General features: G+C 43.8%; 1 protein-coding gene across 4 annotated transcripts in view; it reads left to right on the top strand.

The window, feature by feature from the left end:
* The first annotated feature begins 208 nt into the window (after positions 1-208).
* wdr24 (WD repeat domain 24) overlaps positions 209-11,071 on the top strand; it is a 28,795-nt gene continuing 17,932 nt past the window's right edge. For 2 of the 4 annotated variants that reach the window (XM_068056357.1, XM_068056353.1), the window contains exons 1-2: positions 209-241; positions 6,688-7,537. In XM_068056357.1, the coding sequence (XP_067912458.1) occupies positions 7,057-7,537 (481 nt within the window). In that variant the 5' untranslated portion in view covers positions 209-241; positions 6,688-7,056. Of the gene's footprint in view, positions 242-1,812; positions 1,897-3,704; positions 3,732-6,687; positions 7,538-11,071 lie in introns of those variants that run through there. The other 2 variants (XM_068056354.1, XM_068056356.1) reach the window with 2 other exon arrangements.

Genomic DNA, 11,071 nt, shown 5'->3' with positions numbered 1-11,071 from the left:
CGTTTTTACTGAAAAAAGCGGTTTTTGCTTGAGCGAAGAGATTTTTGAAAAGCACGAATTATCAGAATTTCGTGGCATTAATGTCCGGCCCGGATTAGAGAATCTTGGCGGTGGAATGCTTTTATGGGGCGGCACAACAGATCCGGAACGGCCGACCTCAGGGCGGAATGTTTGTGTGGATTGTTCGCAACGGACGGAAGCCATTCGGTGACGGTTTCCGGTGCATGGCGGCGGATGGAAGGTGAGGGTTTTGAGTTTGTGTTTTGGGGCGAAAGAGGAAAGATGTTTGGATTAAGAGTGAGGGGAACAGTGAAGGGGTTTTTAGATAGTCCCAGAGCCGGGGCGGGGTGGCTACAGGTCTGTGTTCTGCAATGTTTCCAGTAACGGTGGAAATACGAAACCGATTGTTAGAAAAGTCAAAATTCACATTGTCTGTTTTTATTCCCGGGGTTTTTGTTGTGGTGATAATTGGACTGAACTTGCTGTCAGCTCTGCTCCACGTGATGCTGTAATGATCCATTGTTTCTGTAGTTTCATAGAGTCATAGTCATATACAGCACTGAAACAGGCCCTTCGGCCCACTGAATCTGTGCTGACCAACAACCACCCATTTATACTAATCCCATTAATCCCATATTCCTTACCACATCCCCACCTTCCCTTAATTCTCCTACCACCTACCTACACGAGGGACAATTTACAATGGCCAATTTACCTATCAACCTGCAAGTCTTTGGCTGTGGGAGGAAACCGGAGCAGCCGGCGGAAACCCACACGGTCACAGGGAGAACTTGCAAACTGTGCACAGGCAGTACCCAGAACCGAACCCGGTTCGCTGGAGCTGTGAGGCTGCGGTGCTAACCACTGCACCACTGTATTCAAAAGGACACTCGAGCTTGAGCTGTTTGGCTTTTCTGTAGCGGCTGCAAACCTGCCCCTAACGTGGTGGTAGCTACTTTGCACAAAAGGTCACTTTTCCTGAGTGTTCTCCCCCCAACCCCCAAATACCTCTATGATTATGCGCCTGCAAGATGTACCGAGTGCGACTTTAAATAATTGGGCCCGATTTTAACTCTGTGTAAGTGGGTGGATTTTGAATGAGTTTAAAATCTCGCCCAATAAATTAATGTTAAGAATGGGTTCCACTAGTTGGTGAACTACAGAATTAAGTAACACTACTTTTTAATCATGTGCTATGTTTTAAAACATAATTAAGAGTTGCGTAACACTGTTTCTCGTGAAATGTTTCATCTTTTTAAAAATCAGTTAAACTGAGGTCGTGTATCCTCAATTCAACTAATCACACCTTCCCAGTACTGAGATGTAAAAATAAAGTTGAGCTTTTTCCCAGTTTATATTCTGATCAGAATTTTTGTCTTCCTTCCGCTTTGATCACATGATCGCGATCAATAACTTTTTGAATTTGGATTTACCATGAAGCGGCAGTATTTATTTTTTTTAATTGGATTTAGTACGAAGATTTCTTAATGTAAAATTGCCTCAATTCTTATCACTGAATTTCGCTACATCCATCCCAGTCCGCTTCAGCTCCGTGCCTTTCTGTAATTGAATGGAAAACAACAGCCTGAGTAATTCGGAAACTGCAATCATATTTCTTTCATCCAACTTACTTTTTTTTTGTTTACAAAGTTCCTGTTTTGTCATGTACTGAAGTTATTAGTACAGGATTTCCACAATTACTTGATCTCTGATATAACCCTAGCCCTGTGGGAGGAAGCGTGAACTGCACGCATGCATTATGCAACCAACCATTCGTGGTTTGTTTGTTCATGCTTTTTCAGGGCTCGGAAAAGGGTTGCGTAATTGTGAAGTATGGCTGATTTTGCTGGACTGCCAGTAGCACCAAAGTTGACGAGCCTGCCAGCTGGAAGTTTGGTAATGTTGAAATTTGAATCACGATGCAAGTGCCATTTCCAGCGGTTGAATTTGGGAATGAGCTGTTTTAATACTGCTGCACCTGTGGAAGAGCCTGTCACTCCAGAATTGGCCTTTATAGCCACTCCAGGCGCTGCTTCACAAACCACTGACCACCTCCAGGCGCGTATCCATTGTCTCTCGAGATAAGGAGGCCCAAAAGAAACTGCTGTAGATTCTAAATGGGCTAAATAAAAGTAAAAAAAGAGCGGGTACGAAGTTATTCTTGAAGTAGCAATAGTGTATTTAGATTTATATTGGGTAAATTCGTTATTTAACAATTAGTAATGTGCAGATTAGGAATCGAACAAAGCTTTAAAATTTTTCTCATCTTGATAGTCTTAACCTGATTGTACTACTTCAGCCCAGACTGACACTGCTTAATGCATTTCGGTCAATATTAATGCAGCTGAATTAACACCCATTTTGTCAATTTAGTCAATTTAATGCATTTAATTTGACTGAATCCATTTGGTGGTTCATGTAAAATGATTCCATAGCACTGAAGTCGAGTCTACTCTCTGCCAAAGATAGAATACTCTTGTTCTGCTCTCACTGTTAATCCCCTCTTGTGTAGTAATGGATAATGAGTGCTGCTCTTTGAATAACTATAATTGTATTTTCTCAGTGTGAACTTGTATTACTGACTGTATATGTACTGGGACAAAGGGAAAACAAGTCAGTATGATGAAGCACCATTGGCAGAAATACTTTTTTTGTCACTGGAACCTAGGTTTAATACTTTATTTGGACACCACCTTTGCATTTTACTAGAATGTCATCCTTGATTTATGGGTTCAAAAGCAACACCACCTGTCCTAAAGTGAAAATCGTACCAACCAAACCAAGATGATGTATGAATTGTACATTTGGCAGTAAAACATGTACTAAAGCAGTACATTCTAAGTCTGTCAGTTTGAGGTATTAGTGTGGGTACCTCATACTCTGTTATGTTGCTGAGGGAAGGGACTTTACAGAACTGGGTGACTCTGCACAAGATGGGGAGGTCGGTATACCTTACACCCTTTGATAACTAGTTTGAGGGTGATGATCAGAGGCCTAGAAGTAAGTAAACCGTCCTCTCTCCGAATTGAGCTGTTGGCTGACAAAGGAAAGCTTGATAACTCCAAGTGGTGGCAAAATAAAATTGGGAGTTTATTGTGTAAGAAATTACGGTCTCAAATCAGTGTTCTGCATCCCTGTAGCACAATAACTGTCAGAACATCTAACATTCTACACTGTATCTTTATTTTTAAATACACATCCTTCTATTCAGGAGAAGGGGTGCCACAGGAGCATTTTCAGACGTAGTGCCAATACAACATGATTGCACATGTTGAAATAATGTGCAACAAGATTGCTACCTTTTTTAAAAGGAAACTTTTATGAAGACATGAATCGCATTCGAGCTGCAAATTTATATAGATTTTCACCTTTCCTGTTCTTTCAATCTAACTGTCGAGGGCTACAGTAAAGATTTTGCACCAAATGTTGGGATAAACAGATTATATAGCTTAAAAATGTCTCGAGTGTTTTAAACTTTGCTTTAGATTCTGTGCATTTTTCTAAGAATGACAGCGAAGACAAATGGTGGAGCCTTGTGACATTTTCTGTATATCTATCTACCCACCAAGAAAATGTGGAAGCTTCTGATATGGACAAGTCATCATCTGCCCCTCGATTCAAGGATGACATCTGCTCAAGTCGTGAGTTTCTGCCATGGATCTTCAGGTGACTGAACAGGCCGATTGTTGACCCGCAGATCTTTGGGTGCATGGGGAAGGACGTCCCAGCAGGTAGTGGGATCCGGAATGTAGAATTTGCTTTTTCTTTCCTTCTCTGCTGTCACTTTGCCTCATCATTAAGGCGTTTGGACTCAAAGCATGGTGCAGCTTGATGGACAACTGTTGCCAGTGTCAGTGCTGCCACACTTAAAAGAGAGCTTGAGAGTGTCTTTTGAAGCGTTTTCTTTGTCCTCCCCTGGAACGTTGACCATTTGAGAGCTGAGAAAACAGGACCTGGCGGGGGAGATGATTTTGGCCATCTGGACACAGTGAATCGAAGTCCATCAAAGTTGATCTTGCAGGAGTTTTGCCTGAATGCTTGTGGAACTGGCTTCAAGAAGGACACTAGCATTTGATCGGTCCTCCCATTGAGTTCGGAGGATGCAGCGGCGACATTGCTGATGGAATTTCCCTAGTGCCCTTAAGTGTTGTTCATGTACAGTCCAGGTCTCACTCTAGTGCAGGAGTGTGGTGACAACAACTGCTCTGTACACGAGTACTTTTGTTGACTTGCGGAGGTCTTTGTTGTCAAACACTTGCTGCTGTAGTTGTAGAATGCTGAACTGGCACAGCTGATCTGGTGTTGGATCTCATCAATGGTGGTCTTTTGAGGGAAGTGGCTGCCAAGGTATGGGAAGTGCTCAACATATTCCAAAGTGTCTCCTTCAACATATATGGGAGGTGGAATATTTGGCTGACTAGTTGTGGGTTGATATGAATTTTGTTTTGGCAACATTCAAGGACAGGCCAAGTCTCCTGTATGCAGAATTGAAGAGATCGAGCGGCTTTCAAATCTGGTTCAGAGTGGGCAACGACACTTCAGTCATCCGCAAACTGTAGATCATGTATGTTTATGGTGGTCAGTTTAGTTTTGGTACGGAGGCGACTGAGGTTAGAGTGTTCCATCATTTAATACTCGGACCAGAGGGCAGCTGATCTTTGAGGTGAATAGCCACTGTCAGGTAGATTTTTAACAGTATGGGGGCTATTACACAGCCTTGTTTGACCCCGGTCCGGATTTTGAAGGCGTCTGTTTCAGATCTCCCACTCAAGACAGTTGCAGTCATCATGGAGCAGTTTCAGGATTGTGATGATGTTTCTTGGACATCCAAATCTTTGGTGCACCTTCCACAGAGCCTCACGATTTATTGAGTTAAATACTTTAGTCAGGTCGATAAATGCAGTGAAGAGTTCCTGGTGTTCTTGACAATTTTCTTGGATTTGTCGGGCAACAAAGACCATATGGACGAGTGATATGTCTTTAGGTGAAAACTTGGTCAAATTTTTTATATTTTACTTGTTCATAGGATGTGGCTAGGCCAGCATTTGTTACTCATTCCTAATTGCCCTTGAGAAGGTGGTGGTGTTTGAACTGCTGCAGTCCTTGGGGTGTAGGTACACCAACAGTGCTGTGAGTGAGTTCTGGGATTTTGACCCAGCAACAGTGAAGGAACGATGATATAGTTCCAAGTCAGGATGGTGTGTGGCTTGGAGGGGAACTTGCAGGTGGTGGTGTTCCCATGCATCTGCCGCCTTCCACCAATGCAATCTCCCACCAATGCTGTCGCGGACAGATGCATCTCTGAGAGGTAGATTGGTGAGGGCAATCTCAAGTAGGTTTTTCCCTCTTGTTGGTTCTCTCACCATTTGCCGCAGACCCAGTTTTACTTATTTATTTAGAGATACAGCACAGAAACAGGCCCTTCGGCCCACCGAGTCTGTGCCGACCATCAACCACCCATTTATACTAATCCTACACTAATCCCATATTCCTACCATATCCCCACCTGTCCCTATATTCCCCTACCACCTACCTATACTAGGGGCAATTTATAATGGCCAATTTACCGATCAACCTGCAAGTCTTTGGTGGTGGGAGGAAACCAGAACACCCGGTGAAAATCCACGCAGAGACAGGGAGAACTTGCAAACTCTGCACAGGCAGTACCCAGAATTGAACCCGGGTTGCTGGAGCTGTGCGGCTGCGGTGCTAACCACTGTGCCAGCTCGGTCAGTAGTGGTGTTACCGTGCCACTCTTGGTGATGGACATTGAAGTCCCCCACCCAGAGTACATTTTGTGCCCTTGCTACCCTCAGTGCTTCTTCCAATTGGTTTTCAAGATGGAGAAGCACTGATTCATCAGCCGAGTGGGTGCGGTAGGTGATAATCAGCAGGAGGCTTCCTTGCCCATATTTGACCCAATGCCATGAGACTTCATGGAGTCCAGATTCAATAATGAATCTCAGGGCAACTCCCCTCCACTACCCCCCCCAACCGACTGTATACCACTGTGCTGCCACCTCTGGTGGGTGTGTCCTGCCGGTGGGACGGGACATACCCATGGATGGTGATGGCAATGTCTAGGACATTGTCTGGAAGGTATGGTTCTGAGTATGACTGTCAGGCTGTTGCTTGACTTGTCTGTGGGACACTCTCCCAATTTTGGCACAAGCCCCCAGATGTTAGTAAGGAGGACTTTGCAGGGTTAACAGGGCTGTGTTTGTCATTGTCATTTGCAGTGCCTAGGGTGATGCCAGGTGGTACGTCCGGTTTCATTTCTTTTCTTAGTCTACGTGGTGGTTTGATACAACAGTGTGGTTTGCTAGGCCATTTCAGAGAGCAGTTAAGAGTCAACCTGGAGTCGCATGTAGGCCAGATCAGGTAAGGAAGGCAGATTTCTTTCCCTAAAGGACATAAATGAACCAGATGGGTTTTCACAACAATTGACAATGGTTTCATGGTCACCATTAGACTAGCGTTTAATTCAAGATTTTTTTATTAGTTGAATTCAAATTTCACAATCTGCCATGGTGGGATTCGGACCCATGTCCCAGAGCTTTAGCCTGGGCCTTTGGATTACTAGTCCAATGACATTACCACTGTGCCACTGCCTCCCCTGTAATGACATTTTTCCGAAATGACTTTTTTATTGATGATTAAATTTTAATTTCTTTCCTCTCATTTCAGGTTTTTAACAAAATTTGTGTGAATTTTGGATTCTGCCAGTCCTAGACTCTACTGGAACTGTTGCTCATTTTATATATTCTATCCATGGTGATGAGCAAATACTTTATTTAAACTTAAGGAGTATAAATACAATTTGCCTGTGCTTGTAGCACTAGAATAATGCCGATGCACATGCTTCAAGATCTGTCAGTATTTGTCCTAATGTACAATAATATTACTGGGTAAACTGACTTGTCATAAGGACCAATTGGAAACTGCTTAAAACGTGGAACTACAGTATTCATTTCAGATTGGCAAGACTGAAGTAACTGATAACGGCAAGTCCCATTTCCTGACTGGCAGCGTTGCCAGAAATTACTTGTGTTTTCAATGGAGAAGATGGCACGAGTGACCACAGCCCTGAGTGGCACAACCATCACAGGGCGAACTATATTCTGCCACCTTGATGCACCTGCCAATGCTATTAGTGTGTGTAGGGATGCCGCCCAGGTGGTAGTGGCTGGTCGCAACATTTTCAAGATCTATGCTGTGGAGGAGGAACAGTTTGTGGAAAAGGCAAACCTCCGGGTTGGGCGCAAGCTCTCTCTCAACTTCAGCTGTGCTGACGTGGTGTGGCATCAGATGGATGACAGCTTGCTAGCGACAGCAGCCACAAATGGAGCTGTGGTGACATGGAATCTGGGCAAACCATCACGCAACAAACAGGATCAGCTTTTCACTGAGCACAAGCGCACTGTTAATAAAGTGTGCTTCCATCCCAATGAGGTTCACATGCTGCTGAGTGGCTCTCAGGATGGCTACATGAAGTGCTTCGATCTCAGGAAGAGGGAATCTGTGAGCACCTTCTCTGGTAAAGGATATAGTTATCTATGTTTCTGTAAAGTCAATGTGGCCAGTCCATTTATGAAACAGTATTCCTTTATTAGCAATTCATATAAAAATGTTAGTTGGGTAATTCTCATGTTTTGGAAATCTTTCCACTAAAGTGAAAGTATTTTATAATTTCCTGTCTGTTGAGCTATAGAAATATTAGCAGCGATAGTTAACATGTTTCCCTCATGTTTACTTAATGGCCTGTCTCTCTGAAATAGCATAGCTGAAGATATATCTAACATTGTCCCATTTCCTGTTTGAGTACTACAAAGAAATACACACCCTTTTCTAAGTGTGAAGTTAACTCCTTCACCATCTGAATGGTGAAGAACAGCATTAGTTGTCTGGCGATGAAATGCTGACATCAACACCAGAGTTTCCTCAGCTTGAGGCAGCCACCATACTGTGTGGAGTGTCTTTAATACATTTTAGAAAAAGTTTTATTGATCAGTTTAATTAAAGCAGCCACCACCATTTATAGTAATTAATTCTGTTCGCAAGATAATTATGGGTGAAGGAGGTGATTCATCAATTCTTCTTTATCCATTTGGAAAGGCTTCCACTGTTTTATCCAGAAGTCCATTCCATGTGTTGATCACTTTTACATAAAGAGAACGCCCTGATATAAGTTCTTATTTGCCTCTTATTAGTTTAGAATTTGTGTTCCCTTGTTCTACTGTTGCATTCAAAACTTTAAAATATTTAAATTTCATTGAGGAAATTGGGACTTCTGATGACAAAATAGTTGTGTGGGAGGGAGTGGAACCTCAACTGACAAAAACGCTGGTTTCTATTAAGTGCTGCCTAGTTAACTGCTGTGTGGATTAGCTGTCCCCTGTCTGCTCCTTGATCCCCTCATACAGCTCCAAGAACGAGTCTTAACCCACCCTAATAAGCATTAAATTGATACTTTCCACATTTCACGCCAGCCATACTTGTGACCTTGCTGACTAAGATTGCTGTTTAACTTGGCTATGGCTCCATACACAGAAGGAACTATCCAGATTTATGTAATGCAGGATACTTGGATGCTGTCTCGGGGAAGATGTTCATCTCTTCAGTCTGAGCTGGGTTCAGGTCCCGAAGGTAAAGGACACATAGGAGCAGGAGCAGGCTATTCAGCTCTTTGAGTCTGCTCTGCCATTCTAGATCATGGCTGATGGTCTACCTCAATGCCATATTCCCGCACTATCCCCATATCCCTTGATGTCATTAGCAACGAGAAATCTATCAATCTGTCTTGAACTTACTCAGTGACTGAGCTTCCACTACCCTCTGGGGCAGAGAATTCCAAAGATTCACCACCCTCTGAGTCAAGAGGTTCCTCCTCATCTCAGTCCTAAAGGGCAAGCCATTTATTTAGTGATTGTGTCCCCTGGTTCTAGACCCCACAGCCAGGGGAAACATCCTTTTTGTGTGCCTACCTTGTCTATCCCTTCAAGAATTTTGTAAGTTTCTATGAGATCGCCTCTCATTCTTCTAAACTGCAGAGAATACAGGCCCAGTCTCCTAAATCTCTTCTCATAGGACAATCCCACCACTCCAGGAATCAGTCTGGTGAACCTCTGTTGCACTCCCTCTATGGCAAATATCTCCTTCCTCAGTCAAGGGGACCAGAACTGCACACAGTATTCCAGGTGCAGCCTCACCAATGCTCTAAATAATTGAAGCAAGACTTAGAGTCATAGAGTTTTACAGCACAGAAACAGGCCCTTCGGCCCAACGAGCCTATGCCGACCATCACTAATCCCATTTCCCCGCACTTGGCCCGTAGCCTTGTATGTTATGGCGTTTCAAGTGCTCATCTAAATATTTCTTGAATGTCATAAGTGTTCCTGCCTCTACCACTCCTTCAGGCACTGTGTTCCAGATTCCAACCACCCTCTGGGTGAAAAAATTTGTCCTCAACTCCCCTCTAAACCTCCTGCCCCTTACCTTAAATCTATGGCCCCTAGTTATTGACCTCTCTGCTAAGGGAAAAAGTTTCTTCCTATCTATCCTATCAATGCCCCTCATAATTTTGTATACCTCAATCAGGTCCCCCCTCAGCCTTCTCCGCTCCAAGGAAAACAACCCCAGTCTATCTAGTCAGTCTTCATAACTGAAATGCTCCAGCCCAGGCAACATCCTGGTGAATCTCTTCTGCAGCCTCTCCGTTGCAATCACATCCTTCCTGTAGTGTGGCGACCAGAACTGTACACTGTATTCCAACTGTGGCCTAACCAGCGTTTTATACAGCTCCATCATAACCCCCCAACTCTTATATTCTGTGCCTCGGCTAATAAAGGCAAGTATCCCTTAAGCCTTCCTAACCACCTTATCGACCTGTGCTGCTGCCTTCAGTGATCTATGGACAAGTACATCAAGGTCGCTCTGCCCCTCTGTACTCCCTAGGGTCCTACCATCCATTGTATAATTCATTGCTTTGTTAGACCTCCCAAAGTGCATCACCTTACACTTCTCCAGGATTAAACTCCATTTGCCACTGCTCCGCCCATCTTATCAGCCCATCTACATCGTCCTGTAGTCTAAGGCTATCCTCCTCCCTATTTACGACACCACCAATTTTCGTGTCATCTGCGAACTTACTGATCATACCTCTTATATTTACGTCTAAATCATTAATGTACACTACAAACAGTAAGGGTCGCATCACCGATCCCTGTAGTACACCACTGGTCACAGGCTTCCACTCACAGAAACAACCCTCTACCATCGCCCTCTGCCTCCTGCCACTAAGCCAATTTTGAATCCAATTTGCCAATTTACCCTGGATCCCATGGGCTCTTACCTTACTTTCTTAATCAATCTCCCATGTGGGACCTTATCAAAAGCCTTACTGAAGTCCATGTAGACTATATCAACTGCTTTACCCTCATCTACACCTCTAGTCACCTCCTCGAAAAATTCAATCAAATTTGTTAGACACGATCTCCCCCTGACAAAGCCAAGCTGACTATCCCTGATTAATCCCTGCTTCTCCAATTGGAGATTAATCCTGTCTCTCAGAATTTTTTTCAATAATTTCGCTACCACTGATGTTAGACTGACCAGCCTGTAATTACCTGGTTTATCCCTGCTACCCTTCTTAAATAATGGTGTCACATTCGCTGTCCTCCAATCCTCTGGTACCTCTCCTGTGGCCAGAGAGGATTTGAAAATTTGTGTCAGAGCCCCTGCTATCTCCTCCCTTGCCTCACACAGCAGCCTGGGATACATCTCATCTGGGCCTGGGGATTTATCCACCTTCAAGCCTGCTAAAACAGCTAATACTTCCTCCGTTTCAAAGCTAATTTGATCAAGTATATCACAATCCCCCTCCCTGATCACTACACCTACATCGTTCCTCTCCATAGTGAACACAGATGAAAAGTAATCATTCAGAACCTCCCCTATGTCCTCCGGCTCCCCACACAGTTTGCCTCTATGATTCCTAATGGGCCCCACTTTTTCCCTGGTTATCCTCTTGCCCCTAACATACTTATAAAACGCCTTGGGATTTTCCTCTGTC

This window comes from Heterodontus francisci, chromosome 24 (genome assembly GCF_036365525.1).
Source record: "Heterodontus francisci isolate sHetFra1 chromosome 24, sHetFra1.hap1, whole genome shotgun sequence".
NCBI classification, from domain to species: Eukaryota; Metazoa; Chordata; class Chondrichthyes; order Heterodontiformes; family Heterodontidae; genus Heterodontus; species Heterodontus francisci.
This window is presented reverse-complemented; position numbering and strand designations above follow the sequence as displayed.